The sequence below is a fragment of the Vipera berus genome, assembly GCF_964194415.1.
Source record: "Vipera berus genome assembly, chromosome: 2".
NCBI classification, from domain to species: Eukaryota; Metazoa; Chordata; class Lepidosauria; order Squamata; family Viperidae; genus Vipera; species Vipera berus.
In genome coordinates, this window is record NC_138203.1 from 288,266,815 (window position 1) to 288,283,300 (window position 16,486).

The window sequence follows — 16,486 nt, forward strand, 5'->3', positions numbered from 1 at the left end:
CACCACGCTCTCAACAACCTTCGCAAGAAAGCGAAGGTTGCAGACAGGACGAAAGTTATTTAAAATGGCTGGATCCAGTGCAGGTTTCTTGAGGAAGGGCCTTACCACCGCCTCTTTCAAGGCGGCAGGGAAGCATCCCTCACTCAGTGAAGCATTCATAACTGCCAGGAGCCAGCCTCGTGTAACCTCCCGAGCCGCATAAACCAGCCAGGAGGGACACGGGTCCAACAGACATGTGGCGGCACTTAATTTCCCCATGATCCTGTCCACTTCATCCGGAGTCACAGGGTCAAACTCTTCCCAAATGTTCTCAGCCAAACCCATCGCTTTTCCCTCGTCAGACACTGCCCAGTCAGATTGCAGACCAGCCCGAATCTGAGCAATTTTGTCCACCAGATATTTACTAAATTCCTCGGCCCGTCCCCGTAAGGGGTCCTCTCCCGTCCCTTGATTTAAAAGGGAGCGGATCACCCTAAACAGGGCGGCTGGGCGGTTATCTGCAGACGCAATGAGGGTGGAGAAGTAAGCACGCTTCACCACCTCCATTGCCACAAGATAAGATCTAGAAAAGGATCTTAACTGTGTTCGGTCAGACTCGGACCGACTGGTTCTCCAAATGCTCTCTAGGCCCCTTGTCTGGTGCTTCATCTCCCGCAGGTCCATGGAAAACCAAGGAGCGAGCTGGGACCTGCGCCGGGTCAGAGGCCGCAAAGGCACAACGTGGTTGAGAGCTTCCGAAGCAGCCCGTTGCCAGGCATCAACTAAGGTCTCGACCGGGCTGTGGGAGAGCGAGGCAGGAATCAATGCAAGCGCCATCTGGAATCTATCTGGGTCCATCAGGCGCCTGGGGCAGAACCATCTGGTCGGTTCCGCCTCCCAGCAGCGGGGGGTGGCGTGACGGAGGCCCAACCGCAGGAGATAATGGTCTGTCCATGAAAGGGGCTGAGATGTTGGAGTAACCCCCCCCCAGACCATTAAGCCACTGCCCAGAGATAAAAATAAGGTCAGGTGTGTTTCCCCCCTTGTGAGTCGGGTCCTGAATAATCTGGGTCAGGTCCATGGCCATCATGGAAGCCATGAACTCTCGGGCCACCTCCAACACACCGCCCAAGGAAGGCAGATTAAAATCTCCCAGAACCATAAGTCTTCCACCGAAGCCTCGGAGGGTCCTGTCACCCATCCGGGCTACAGAACAACAGCCCCATGCAGGCCCAAATGCCAAACTCGCTCCCCTCGTTCTCCGCGCTCAGCTATGAGCGGCCATCTTCTCTGGAGGGGTGGTCAAAATTTTGCTGTGCAAAACCTGACTACTCTCAGTACCACTTCTCCTGTGCATTTTTCTTGTTGGCTCAGGAGATATTCTGCACAAACCGTCAGATACTTCATATTTAGTGATTATTTCCGCAATTCTTTTGTCAGACAGTTTACTCCCTAGGAAGAAAGACCCTTGATTCCATGGATGTTAAAGAAAAGGTACTTTTACTAGAGATATTGAGCGCAGCATAAGCAAGACAAGCAAAAACCATATATTGAAAGCAATCTCCAATGTTTTGCTAGCTAAGCCCTATGCTTGCTCTAAAAAATTAAACTTTTTTATAGAGTTTCATTGGGGATTTGGACTTTCTTTATTATGATCCAATTGGAAATGGGATAAACATAAAGAAAAAAAGATATTCTCTTATTTATGTGAAATGGCATTAAAGGTAAAGGTTCCCCCGCACATGCGTGCTAGTCGTTACCAACTCTAGGGGCCGGTGCTCATCTCCGTTTCAAAGCCGAAGAGCCAGCGTTTGTCCGAGGAAGTCTCCGTGGTCATCTGGCCGGCATGACTAGATGCCAAAGGCACATGGAATGCTGTTACCTTCCCTCCGTACTGGTCCCTATTTTTCTAATTGCATTTTTACATGCTTTCGAATGGCATTGGTGGCCTTCAAATGACAGGAGCTACAAAAATCCACTGTTCGTAATTAAAACACATGTGCAGCATTTGGTTTCTATTAGTAAATTCATCACTATGGGGCTTCCAGTTGTGAAGGTTAGTGAAAAAACTTAGCAGATGTAATTAGGAAATGCATATATTTCAACAACTAAACCTAAGTTAAACAGATTCTCACCAAAATGTATCTGTATATGGAACTTTCGGCCATTGGTCCTCTTGTAGCTTTTTCCATATTTCAGAGATTTATAGGACTTTTACACTGTGTGGTTCTTTTATGGGAGTTAAGATAACTATTCATAATAAAACCTTTTCCACACACCATACATTTATACGGCTTCTCCCCTGTGTGGATCCTTTTATGGGTGTTAAGATAATTCTTCGTAGAAAAACACTTTCCACATTCAATGCATTTATAAGGCTTCTCCCCTGTGTGAACTTTTATATGGCGGGTAAGACTACTAGAGACAGAAAAGCATTTTCCACACTCCATGCATTTATATGGCTTCTCCCCAGTATGTGTCCTACTATGGTAAATAAGTTGGTAGTTCTTAATAAAGCTCTTTCCACACTCCATGCATTTATATGGCTTCTCCCCTGTGTGGATCCTTTTATGGTATTTAACATGACTGCTCATCATAAAACCTTTTCCACACACCATACATTTATAAGGCTTGTCCCCTGTATGGGTCCTTTTATGTTTGTTAAGATAATTGTTTGTAGAAAAAATCTTTCCACATTCCATGCATTTATATGCTTTCTCCCCTGTGTGGGTCCTTTTATGGATGTTAAGATAACTGTTTGTAGAAAAACTCTTCCCACATTCCATGCATTTATGTGTCTGTCCTTTATGTATCTGGTAATGGAAATTAAGAGAAGTACTACAAGTGAAGCTTTTTCCACACTCCATGCATTTATAGGGCTTCTCTCCTGTGTGGGTCCTTTTATGGGTGTTAAGATAACTGTTTGTAGAAAAACCTTTTCCACATTCCATACATTTATATGGCTTCTCCCCTGTGTGGGTTTTTTTGTGGAAGTTAAGATAACTGTTTGTAATAAAAGCCTTACCACACTCCATGCATTTATATGGCTTCTCCCCTGTATGTGTCCTACTATGGTAAATAAGTTGAGAGTTCTTAACAAAGCTCTTTCCACACTCCAGGCATCTATATGGTTTTTCCCCTGCATGGATCCTTTTATGGAAAATAAGGTCAGTGCTCTTAGGGAAGCTCTTTCCACACTCCAGGCATTTATAGGCCTTCTCCCTTGTGTGGATCTTTTTGTGGCAAGCAAGACTGCTCCTGTGAGTAAAGCTCTTTCCACACTCCATACATTTATATGGTTTCTCACCTGTATGGATCCGATAATGCAAAGTAAGAGAAGTACTACAAGTGAAGCTCTTTCCACACTCCGTGCATTTATAGGGCTTCTCTCCTGTGTGGATCCTTTTATGGGAAGTAAGATTGCTGCTCTGACTAAAGCTCTTTCCACACTGAATGCATTTATAGGGCTTCTCTCCTGTGTGGGTCCTTGTATGTGAACTAAGATGAGTGGTATGAATAAAGGTCTTTCCACACACCATGCATTTATAAGGCCTTTCCCCTGTGTGGATCGTTTCATGTACAGAAAGATTTTTGAGTGAGCTCAAGCACTTTCCACACTCTGTGCATTTGTAGGGCTTCTCTCTTGTGTGGATCCTTTTATGTGAAGTAAGTTCTCTACTGTTAGTAAAGCTGTTTCCACACGCCATGCATTTATAAGGCCTTTCCCCTGTGTGGATCATTTGATGACATGTAAGATGACTCTTACTAGTGAAGTTTTTCCCACATGTTTTCTCTGCCTTGTGGATCCTTTTATGGTAGATAAGTTGATTGTTCTTATTAAAGCTCTTTCCGCACTCCATGCATTTGTGTGGTTTCTCTTCTGCCTGGGTTCTTTTTTGAGATGTATGGGAGAAGGTCCATTTGTAATTTTTCCCATTGTCTCTAGATATATAATCTTCTCCTTTCGTTTCGATTTGACAGTGTTCATTTACATCAAATTTGTCTTTGAATAGTTTTATACATTTTCCAATATATTTCTTCTTTATTTTTTCTTGTTGGGTCACAGAGGCTTTTATTGATGGATGAACAGATGATGAACTTTCCCGATTCCAATTATTTGACTGGTTTCTCTCATGGCTTTCTACTTCCATTAGAATTGTAGGGTTCTTCGTATTGTATCCACGACTGATCAGTTGGAACAGTTTCCTGGAATCTTCATTTTCCTCCCCATTATTACCTTCACAGAAAAGAAAAATGAAAGTTTTGAAAGATGAATGTAGAATTGTACAGGAAGGGAAAAACCATAAATTTAAGTATCAAATTCTCCAAGGTTCAAAAGAAAGGGGAAGATTTGGTTTGCCTGATTTCAAATGGTACTTTGTGGTTGTGTGTGGTTTGGATAAGAAATGGTAGTTGCTCAGATATAAGAGAATTTTAGAACTAGAAAGGTTTTACAAAGGTTTGGATGTCATGTATATTTGTGCTACGATAAATTTAGGATCAGTTTAGATTTGAAAACTGTAATGTTAGAAATGCCACATTGAGATTGCGAAACAGATATAAACTTAGGCTGTGCCCCAAAACATTTTACTGACTCTCCAAGGTCCCTTCCATATTCTATTCTATTCTATTCTATTCTGTTCACAAGAAAGTCCAGTTACCTCTTGAAAAAGTACCTATGGGACAACTATGACCTGGATGACTGAGAATCTCCATAGATATGTAACTGTCAGTATTTTTCATATCAAAAAGACTCTAGGTAGATAAAGGGAACTATAGTATTCAACAACATAAAGCAGAATTTGAATCTCAATTGCATACAAATGATGAAAGTCTAAACAGGCTGAGAAATTTGAAACGTAGCAGAAAAATATTCAAAAATGTATAAATGTAACTCAAACTTATATTGGAAATGTACACAAGACAAAGGATCATTTTGTTATGCTTTAGTGGACTTGTAAAAAAGCTAGGAAACTTTCGATTCAAACACATTCAGTGATACAGAGAACTTTAAAGATTAATATCCAACTGGGACTAATGAAAAGTCCTAGAGGATAGTTTCTGAGTATGACAGCCACAGTGAGATTATTATACACAAGGGTTCTACAATAAGTAGAATTGTGGAATGGTTGAGGAAGATGATAGAATTCTCAGTGATGACTAAATTGACTCTGATTAAGATAAGGATAGTGTCTATATTTATTAGTAATTGGAAACCCCCAATGGACTTTGCTGAAAAATAGAAAAAAATGATCTTATCATCAAACGTGTGTTCAAAGGTTAGAATGGATAAGCGAAACAATGATGTAACCTTAGAAACGGGACAAATTTTAACTTATCCCTTCGTCTTTTCTCTTTCTTCTCTTAATTTTATCGTATTTCTTTCTTATTACTCAATTATTTTCTTTACTTACACTTCAAAGTTTGTATTGTTTTTATTCTGATAAAATTCCTTTAATAAAATAATAAAACAAGCTAATATGTCTGATTACAGAAAGACATCCCAAACACACTGACTGGGGAGTAGCATATTCTTACCCAAAGAGGCCACGTTCCGATGATTTTCCAGCATGACTTCCCAATATAGTGCTTTTTGGTCAGCATCCAGCAGAGACCACTCCTCATTGGAGAAATACACAGCCACCTCCTTAAAGGACACAAGACCCTCCTGAATGAGAAGAAAACAGAAGAAAAATCAGTAAGATTTTCAAGATCTGTCCTATTCTTTAAGTGATTATAAGCAAAGATATACATTTCAGGCCATTCAGTGAAAGAAAGCCCACTTATCATCTGGGTCTATCTGTGTTGTGATTCAGCGTCAGCCTGTGGATTTGGCAGCTGAGTCGGACAATTCTGAAGAGGAGGAGGAGGGGTTTGGAGAGCCTTTAGTGTCAGAGGAAGGTTCGGATGCACCGCAGAACTCTCAGCCAGGCCCCTCCCGTCTTGTTCCTCCTAGACCCAGCTGTGTGAGCCTGAAAGATTGGAAGACGATCCACAACTGACTCTGTTCAAGGACGCTAGGAGCAGGAGGCAATCCAGCAGAACTGAGCAAAGGAAAGCAATGAGGCAACTCAGGAGTAGGCAATGAGAAGTCACGCCTTGAGACTGCTGTTTAAAAGGGGAATGTATGGGAGGTGCTGGTTGCTGAAGGCAACCGTTTGAAGAGTGTCTGATAAAGTCTTGGTCTGTATTTAACTTTTGTTTGAACTTTTTCGTTTAGTTTTTGCAAATAAATTTGGTTGGATTAGTTCCAGCCTATTGTTTATAAAAAGGGGTTGTCCCTGACATTCCAACTGGAACAGAACAGTCTGTCTCTCTATTCCCATTCATCAGAAAGGCTTTCGGCATCTGGAGAGCATCTACTGGAATCCCCACCTATTTCTCATTACAATCAAACCAGTGTTTGCAGAAGAAAATGCGGGGATTATGGTGATAGTGCTTTCAACAATTTAAGTAAAAGGCTTGTGGTGTCCCCAGAGCAAACAATCCTATCCATGCCCAAAACCTTCATTAAAGTTGTATGATAGGCGCCCAGGGATTTTCATGGGTGTCATCAATAGACAAAGACAAACCCTGTTTCGGCTGCTCCTCAGACTACAAGGAACCCACTGCTTGTATTCCAATCCAATGGCTGAAGAAGAGAAAGCTACCTAGGAAGAGCATTTCTCATCCTTTCCAAAGCTGGAATTATTGGCCCCAAATTCCAGGCACAAATTGGGAGTATTAGAAATTCCTTTAAAGGTTGAAGGGCCTTGATCTGAGCATCCTCTTTGGATTTTAACAGTCTGCTTCATCTTTTAACCTGTTGACATTATTTTTCTTATAAATAAGGCAGTTTAGAAACTGTTAATGTGATTATTTGAGTTACTATTGAGAAGCCTTCAAAGAATTACTAATAGGATCGCTATTCAGTAAATGCTGACATTAAGAACATTTTTTGGTTTTATTATACCTCTATTACTTGAGTTGCAGCTTCAATCACTCTTTCAGCACCATCATAAAAAGGAGTCAAATTCATTCTGTTCTTCCCTGTGAGGGAGACAGAATTTTTAAAACGAAAATTAATAAAATGGCAGGAGGCATTCTACAGAAGAGATGTAGAGAAGGTAAGATAGCTGGGACTTCTCTTAGGAATGGGTGGGTTTTCATTACCATCTGAGATATCCTGACTTGCGGATTGCTGATAGACTCTCCTGGAAAACAGCTCTTGAGGGGGATTTGAAGAATTCCCGGTTCTCATAGGATCTCTGGTCTGCAGAGGGAAAGACTTGAATAAGTCATCACACAACATGAAGTGGATTCTTGTTCTCTAAAAACAACTTCAATCCCACAATATCAATCAATGAGCCTAGAATGTAACAAAGGAATAGCTGTCTCCACTCTATCTTCTAGAATGGATAATGGAACAATGTCCTTCAAGAACTAGTGAAACATTTCCACATATTATGAAGACCAAAGAAGTAGGGAAGTTTTTTTACCTGCAATTCGACTTGCTCCTTTTGCTCCTCTGCCTGACTCATGAGGAAGGTTTCGGCCAGGGCCACTTGGAAGCTGGTCTCTGCTCCATACTCCCGCAACCAGTTTGTCATCTGTGGGGGCAGAAGGACCAGCAGCTGCTCCAGAACAACCAGGTCCAACATTTGGGAATTACTATGGTTTTCTAATCTCAGCCATTGATTATAAATGTTGTGCAGTCAGCTACAAAGTCCTCGAGGACCTTCAGTCTCCTGGTATTGGATGTTTCTGAAGTTCCAGGGCTGACTGAACGGATGATGGTTTTCTTCTCCCGGACTTTCTACCCAGGTCTTGCCCAGATCTTTCCATAGATGCCAGGCTCAACAGCAGAGGGGCCTTTTCCAGTTCCCTCACTTGCTAATGGTAGTTTCTGCATCCTTTGTCTGTCCTGGAAGGAAATTCCATACAGGCCGAAGGAATCTTGTGGATCTCCAAGAACCTTTCAATAGATAGGACTATTCTGGTAGCTGCAGAACTGACCAAAAAGGCTATCCAAGCTCTTTACCCAAGAGTTGACTTTTTGCTGTTAGGAAAGTTGTTGAGATACCTCTAGTTTCTGCATTTGAGATGGAAAAGAAAAATTCAAAGAATGAGGTGGTGGTATTTAACCACTGAACCACATTGCTCCTCATGAAAGGGAAGCTGGTAAAGGATTGCAATGGTTGAGCACATGGATATTCTGGGTATTTGTGTGTCCGTCTGTCCAACAAGTGTGGTGTAAAATATGGTCCTAGATTATCTTGATTCTATCCCTCTGTTAATATAGCCTAGCACTGTGCTGTCTGTTTTGGCAGCTGCAGCACACTGCTGGCTCATATTTAAGTGATTGTCCACTAGCACTAGGATCCCTCTCAGTTACTACTATTGAGCAAGATATGACTTACGGCAGTGTTTTTCAACCACTGTTCCGCGGCACACTAGTGTGCCGCGAGATGTTGCCTGGTGTGCCGTGGGAAAAATTGAAAAGTAATTATAAAATACTTTCTTTGTGTTTATTTGATTCCTATTCAAGAGAATTACTTTATATATAGTCAATATAGGCACAGAGTTAAATTTTTTAACATTTTCTAATGGTGGAGTGCCTCGTGATTTTTTTCATGAAACAAGTGTGCCTTTGCCCAAAAAAGGTTGAAAAACACTGACTTACGGTATATTGTATCTATACTACACTAAATGTTTGCAGCTTCTATATCAAAATGGAAAACCAAAGTATGTACAAGGAAATCTGGGAGACTAAGTTAACAAGCGTCAATCCATCCCCCCAAAATATAATTAGAATCAAATCTTATAAAACCACTAGTGTCAGGCAAGAAAATGAAGAATCCTATTAGGTACTTTAATTTCTCTTCAGCTGGGGCATCTTCTGATAAATCCTTGATCAACTTCTACCAAAGCCTCAAAATACTTGAGAAGCACAATTAAAAAAAACCTTTTGGATTTCTATTTCCTAGTTATTCTAATGATTTCAAAAAAGTGAGCTAAGAACAATCCTACAAACACAATAAATGTCTCAGGTCAGAAAACAGCAGCAATTGAGATGAGAGCTATATAAATCGATTCATGACAAAATAAATCAACATTTGAACTTACAGTGAAACTTTAGGCAGGAGAACCCTATTGATCATCCGATACAGAGGACGAACCCCCCAAATGAATGAACCACTGAGAGCCTAACATGACCTTTTGATTCATCCCACTCCGACAGACACTTTCCCCACTTCTTAGCCTTAATCCACGTTTTTCCAAATACGGACAAACGAAGACAAATATGGACTTCAATTCCCAGACTTCCAAGAGGTTTGGGAAACAACGGCTCAATCGGGCACAGGGTGCAAATGCTGCGTCTCAGCCCCACTTGCGCCTCCCTCCCTGCAGCGCTTCCCTCCTTTGTCTGCCGGCAGAGCCCCTTTCAGGTCGAGGGGAGAGGCGGGGGAAGCAGCAACCCCAGTCCCGGTCCTCGCACCCGCGACCCCGTACTTGCACCCAGGGCCGGCAGGGGGGCTTCCGGTCAGCCTCCCCCTCCCCCGGGAAATGGGGAAAAACGGCCCCTCCCTTCTGGCGACCCCAATTTCTCTCCTTTGCCTCCCCTTGGACCCTGCATGGGAAAGGGCGGCCGTGGAACATGGGACCCCGGACTCCCACCCCGGGGGAAGACTGGATCCGTCTCCACGCTCGCCTCCAGCGACTGACCCCTGTGCACGAGCAGCGCCGCCGCTCCCGGAACTCGGGAGTCCCGTCGATGTCCGGGTTCCCTTCAAGGCTTCCCGGCAGCCTCTGCGCCTCCCGCAAAGGCCCCGACCCCGCCCCAAAGCGGAGGGAGGGGGTGAACAGGAAGAGCAGCCTCTTCCTATGGGTGCCTTATTCCCGGGAAAGAGCCCCGCGCATGCTCAGTTACTTCATGAGGCTGAGATCACTCTGTGCGAACTGGCGCAATTATCCGAAAGGACGGGAAGAGGAGAGCGCCTGAGGGAAGGGGTTGGGTACGGGAGTAGGAGGAAAGGTTCCCTGCCCTAGAAAGGCGTCGGCGTTTACAGAGGCGGCAGCTTCTCCATCTCCCTGTCCAGGAACCGTCTGTGGAGATGGAGAGAAATCTCCCTGGAGGATCTGAACCCATTTTACCTCAAGAACAACTGCTCTGAAGGCTCTGCAGATTGGAAAAACCTCAAAAAGGGCCAAATCCTGTCAAAAATGGCCAGGCGGTCAGAAGACGAGGACCAGGAACCTCTATGGGAAACACAATTTGTGCCTGGGAAGCCGCAACTGGGAAAATGGGAGATTTCTCCTGTGTTTCTGGTTCTGTTTCTGTATCCGCAGCTGCCCTTCTGCAAATCTTAGCTCCCGGTGCCTCAGAATCACCTGGAAGGCCAAGAGGCTGTTGGTGCCTTTTCTCCATTTTGAGAATCATCCAGCTGTGATATTTGAATAAAGAGCTGCAACCCAGCAGGAGCCTCTGAATTTCAGAAGTTTCTCCCTCACCCAAATCCTCCTCCCAAAATTTGCCTATTAGCAATTCTTAGGGCTTTTCATATTATGGTATAGTTAGCAGAACTTTTATTAGACAAACTTAAAACTCCCACTCCTTACTTGTAAACTGAATCTAACCTTACCTTGCTTATTTTACTCTCTTCCTATTACCACAGGTTAGCAACTATTTCTGTTATTCGATCTATTTCCATCTCTGTCTTCTTTCTTTGTATATGAAAACCCTTTTCGCTCCTCTAGATTTGACAAAGGGTCCAAAGGTACTTCTTCAAAAGCAACTGGACTATTTTCTTGAAGATGTTTTGCTTCTTATCCAGGAAGTATCTTCACTTCTAAAGATGCTTCTTCAGAAGAGAAGATACTTTTGGCATGAGAAGCGAAACTTTTTCAAGAAAACACAAAAGTCCAGTTGCCTTTTGGAAAAGAATCTTTTGGAAAACCATTATCTGAGATGTTTGAGAATCTCAATAGGCATTTGTCAAGGGGCTTTCCTTCTTCCCAATGCATAATTCTCTAATACTGGAGCTGCTTTAGGGAATTCTGCTCCATGGCTGGCTGCATGAAGCAGACTTCCCTGGATTTTCTGACCAGGAGATCTCATTTTTTTTCTTACGGTTCATCCAGCTGTCCCCTTCTGTACAACAAACTCTCCAGTGAAGGAGGGGCTGCAACTGTTGTATACAGCCCCATTGATATACATTTTCATTTCCATTAAATGTAGAGCTTTTATTAGTCCTTATCTTACCACAGAAAGGTAAAATATGGTCTAATCCTAGGAAAGTCTTTTGCACATGCATTTCAGAGGCTTCTCGTTATTCTGGCTCCATTTTCTGTGAGAGGAACTCTTCATCCTGAAACTTTCTTCACATCCAATATTTATGTGATTATTCTCTGACATCGTGAGTGACCGAAAAAAGTTCCCTCCTTCTGCATTCATACCGGCTGACTTAGGTCTGTTTTTCAATAGAAGAGTTGGATTATCTTTCCATATTCCTCCTCTCACTCCACAGGAAGTTCCCATTCTCATTTCTGCTACAGAGGAAGATAGATTTAAAAAGTTTTTGTCTTGAAGAGATGCATCAGGGAGATGCAGCTCCTTCTACTTCTTGCAGAAGCAACACCTTTTAAATGTCTGCCTGATTACATCCCTCTTAAAGCAATCATTTTCCAGCTCAATATTGGGATACATTCTCAAGTCAGCCCCTTGCCCAAATTGAATACACCAAAGTAGACTGTAAATCCAGTGAAGCTTTTGTAGTATAGAGGATCTGATGTTACACTGTCAGCATATGTTGCCTTTTTGAACATTCTTTTAATTTAGCACAATATCCCAAGATGTTTCCAGTTTCAACATCTTGTGATTCATGATATAACTTCTATTGACACCTATACAAAACATAACTGCAAAATAATTGCTACTTACAACCAGGGCTTTTTTTCTAATAGAACGCTCAGAACGGAGTTCCGGCACCTTTTTCTTTTACAAAAAAAGCACTGCTTACAACTATTCTATTCATAAGGTATCTTCATTAGCATTACACTTAATTTGGTCATTTATATTTAGCTATAAATTCTGCAAGTTTTTCCTGATTTATGCCTTTCCCATAGTACGCCTGGAATGACATTTTGCTAACAAAGCCCTACGTTTATTGTGGATTTGGGCTTTATTAGGATCCAATCAAAAATGGGATAAAAGTAAAGGTAAAAGTTCCCCCGCACATGCGTGCTAGTCGTTTCCAACTCTAGGGGCTGGTGCTCATCTCCGTTTCAAAGCCGAAGAGACAGCACTTGTCCGAGAACGTCTCCGTGGTCATGTGGCCGGCATCACTAAACGCCATAGGCGCAAGAAACGCTGTTACTTTCCCACCGTAGTGGTCCCTATTTTTCTACTTGCATTTTTACGTGCTTTCGAACTGCTAGGTTGGCAGAAGCTGGGACGAGTAACAGGCGCTCACTGTTATACGGCACTCAGAATTCGACCTGCCAAACTACCGACCTTCTGATCAACAAGCTCAGCGTCCTAACCCAATGAGCCACCGCGTCAAAAAATGTTCTTATTCATGTGTATTGGTATTGGTGACATTTGAATGACAGTACCTACAAAAATCCATTGTTCATAATTACAACGCCACATACCTAGCATTTGGTTTCCATTAGTAAATTCATCTGTCTGGGGCTTCCTGTTGTGAAGGTCAGACTCAGAAAAACCCTTTCCTAATTCAGTAAATGTAATTAGGAAATGCATATATTTCAACAATTAACCTAACATTTAAACAGATGTATATGAAACATTCGGCCACTGGTCCTCTTGAAGCCTTTTCCTTATTTCACACTTATAGGGCTTCTACACTGTGGGTCCTTTCATGGGAGTTAAGATAACTGCTCCGCATAAAACCTTTTCTGCACACCATACATTTATAAGGCTTCTGACATTGTGTGGGTCCTTTTATGGGTGTTAAGATAACTGTTCGTAGAAAAACTCTTTCCACATTCAGTGCATTTATAAGGCTTCTCCCCTGTGTGGGTCCTTTTATGGTGGCTAAGGTTACCAGAGAGAGAAAAGCATCTTCCACACTCCATGCATTTATAAGGCTTCTCTCCTGTATGTATCCGACTATGGTAAATAAGTAGGCAGTTCTTAATAAAGCTCTTTCCACACTCCATACATTTATATGGCTTCTCCCCTGTGTGGATCTTTCTATGGAAAACAAGTTCACCGCTCTTAGGGAAGCTCTTTCCACATTCCATGCATTTATACGGCTTCTCTCCTGTGTGGATTCGTTTATGAACAGTAAGAGAAGAATTTTCACAGAAGCTCTTTCCACACTCTGTGCACTTATATGGCTTCTCCCCTGTATGGATCCAGAAATGGGAAGCAAGAGAATTACCATGTAAGAAGCTCTTTCCACACTCCATGCATTTATACAGCTTCTCTCCTGTGTGGATCCTTTTATGTAAATTAAGATGAGTTCTCTGAATAAAAGTCTTTCCGCAGTCCATGCATTTATAAGGCCTTTCCCCTGTGTGGACCATTTTATGGAAAGTAAGCTTTCTCTGTTCTCTGAATCTCTTTCCACATTCCATGCATTTATAGGGTTTCTCTCCTGTGTGGATCCTTTGATGGGAAGTAAGAGTGCGGCTCCGAGTAAAGCTCTTTCCACACTCCATGCATTTATATGGCTTCTTCCCCATATGGATCCGGTAATGCAAAGTAAGGGAACTACAAGAAGTAAAGCTCTTTCCACACTCCATGCATTTATAGGGCTTCTCTCCTGTGTGGATCCTTGTATGTGAACTAAGATGACTTGTACTAATAAAGGTCTTTCCACACTCCAGGCATTTATAAGGCCTTTCTCCTGTGTGGATCCTTTCATGAATAGTAAGTTTTCTCTTTTCACTGAAACTCTTTCGACATTCTGTACATTTATAGGGCTTTTCTCCTATGTGGATCATTTTATGACATGTAAGTTGACTGTTCTTAGTAAAGCTTTTCCCACACTCTGTGCATTTATACGTTTTCTCTGCTTTGTGGATCATTTTATGGTAGATAAGTTGACTGTTCTTAATAAAGTTCTTTCCACGCTCCATGCATTTATGTGGCTTCTCTCCTTCGGGGGTCCTCTTTTGAGATGTACGGGAGCCATTTTTATGAGGAAGAGATAAGGTCCTTTTGTAATTTTTTCCATCATCTCTACATACAAAATCTTTGATTTGGATTTGATCGTGTTTATTTACATCTAATTTCTTTGTGAATAGTTTTATACATTTCACAGTGTATTTGTTTTCTATTTTTCCTTGTTGGGCCACAGAGCCTTTCATTGGTGCATGAACAAAAGATGAACTTTCCTGATTGCAATTTGACTGGTTTTTCTCATGGCTTTCTACTTCCATTTGAATTGTAGGGTTCTTCATATTGTATCCATGAGTGATCATTTGGAATAGTTTCCAGGAATTTTCATATTCTTCCCCATTATTACCTTTAGAAGAAAGAAAAATGAAAATAACTTTAAGGAAAAACAGGAAACCATAGTAAGCATGAATATAATGAAAAGCAAACTTCTTCAATCTTCTAAGATGTAGAGAAGACATTCAAGAATTTGATTCAAATTTTGGAAGATAAATATAGGTTTGTATAGCAAGGGAAAAACATGGATTAAATATCACATTCTTCAAGTTTCCAAGGAAACGGGAAGATTTGCTTTGCCCAATTTGAAACTGACTTTGTAGTCTACTCTGCGGTTTGGATAAGAAATGGGAGTTGATCAAAAATAAGAATAATTTAGAACAAGAAAGGCATGACAGTGGTCTGGAGGTCATGGGTGTTTTTGGTACAGTAAATTTAGGATCAATCTAGATTTTAAAAGCAGAATGTTAGAAATGCCGTGTTGAGAATATGATAGAGATATAAACTCAGGCTCTGCCCCAAATAATTCTAATGGCTCTCAGCAGAAAAAGGGCAGCAAGGAAAGACAACGGATAAGATGTCGAGAGCCATTAGAACTTGAGCCTGATAAAGGGAACTACAGTATTCAACAGCAGAAAGAAGAATTTGACCCTTACCTGCGTAGAAAAGATGAATATGCAATTGCTAAAAGCTCTAAACAGGCTGAAGAATATGAAATCAACAGAAAAAGACTCATTTACGGGTTATTTACAGGAGCACCTCTTGCCGGCGTTAACTTCCCATCGCCCTGTGCGCTCCCACAGAGAGGGCCTCCTCAGGGTGCCGTCGGTCAGGGAATGTCGACTGGTGGCTCCCAGGGGGAGAGCATTCTCTGTGGGCGCGCCTGCCCTCTGGAATCAGCTTCTGGTTGAGCTCCGGATGGCTCCCGACCTTCGCTCGTTTCGCCGCAACCTGAAGACTTGGCTATTTGAACTTGCCGGCCTGGACTGAGGGATTGGGATTTTAGATCTTAAATTTTTAAAAATTTTAAATTTTAGAATGTGTTTATTGTTTAGGGCTATTTGATTTAATCTCATTTTAATTTTTATACATTATGTGTTCTTTATAGTGTTTTGGTTGCCCTGTACACCACCCGGAGTCCCTTCGGAGAGGGGCGGTATATAAATCCAAATAATAAATAATAAATAAAAGTATACAAATGTACCTCAAACGTATATTGGAAATGTGGACAAGACAGGGTGGATAATAATTGATTTTTTAAAAAAAATCAAAAAATGATTTTTTTAATGTAAATTGGATTTTTTTTATGTATATTGGATTTTTTATTTTTCTCAAACTTATTTTAATAAAGGGCTTTCGGAGTAAAAATCTATCTAAATATAGTTTCCCATTTAAGACACATTAATAATTTAGTTTGCTCAGCATAAAATGGACCTTAGTTATTTGGCATGAGGCTGCATATTCTGCAATATTTACATTGTTGGCAAACTCATTCAAGCTGAGATAACTTGCACTGCATTGACGCATTCACACAATTTCACAGTAACCATGAGATAAATCATAAAACAAAGTTCAGGACTATTCCTTTATCCCATTGTTTTGCAAATCTATGCACACTAGAAACTCTATGATTGTTTGAAGAGAAATGTATCTGTACTAGGGTCTAAGTGTTTTAATTAAATAAAAGAATTTGAGCATTTTTCCAACTATCTGTGATTAACCTATTCACCTAAAATCAGTTCTGATATCGCTGGTTTACTAACCTGACATCTTATTATTCTAAATAGGAAACCTTCATTTTGTTTGCAAATAATATTAAAGATTCTAACTACCAGCAAAAATGAGTCCTTACATTTAAAGAGCACCTGTCCTTTCAGACCCATCAGGGCAACGCCTGATAGCGGGCATCCATTCACCTGCTGCCAGCCATGTCCCTCACCTTGTGTCACTGCCGCATCACCAGCTGTCCCATTAAAGTGAATGGGACTGTCGGTGAGTTAACAGCGGGTCAGAGGAAGAGCCACTGTTGGACAGAGATGACAGTTGCTTTAAAAATATGATTTAAAACAAGTTGATTTAAATGAAGTCTTTTGGTTGTTGTTAGCT

The 16,486-nt window shown here is 41.5% G+C and overlaps 2 protein-coding genes across 7 annotated transcripts in view; both read right to left on the reverse strand.

The window, feature by feature from the left end:
* Positions 1 to 12,883, reverse strand: part of LOC308664633 (uncharacterized protein) — a 67,193-nt gene extending 54,310 nt beyond the window's left edge. Inside the window, exons 1-7 of one of the 6 annotated variants that reach the window (XR_014025708.1) lie at positions 9,685 to 9,753; positions 7,458 to 8,050; positions 7,132 to 7,231; positions 6,932 to 7,008; positions 5,518 to 5,647; positions 1,722 to 4,216; positions 1,463 to 1,677 (exon numbers count right to left, since the gene is read on the reverse strand). Coding sequence is in view for 4 of the 6 variants with exons in the window: in XM_081322048.1 (XP_081178174.1) it covers positions 2,175 to 4,216; positions 5,518 to 5,647; positions 6,932 to 7,008; positions 7,132 to 7,231; positions 7,458 to 7,619 (2,511 nt within the window). In the remaining 2 variants the exon portion in view is untranslated. Of the gene's footprint in view, positions 1 to 1,462; positions 4,217 to 5,517; positions 5,648 to 6,931; positions 7,009 to 7,131; positions 7,232 to 7,457; positions 8,052 to 9,684; positions 9,754 to 12,612 lie in introns of those variants that run through there. The other 5 variants (XR_014025707.1, XM_081322048.1, XM_081322049.1 and 2 more) reach the window with 5 other exon arrangements.
* A 1,349-nt stretch (positions 12,884 to 14,232) lies between these two features.
* Positions 14,233 to 16,486, reverse strand: part of LOC308664636 (uncharacterized protein) — a 59,156-nt gene continuing 56,902 nt past the window's right edge. The window contains exon 7 of the transcript XR_014025709.1: positions 14,233 to 14,453. The gene's annotated coding sequence lies outside the window, so the exon portion shown is untranslated. The remainder of the gene's footprint in view (positions 14,454 to 16,486) is intronic.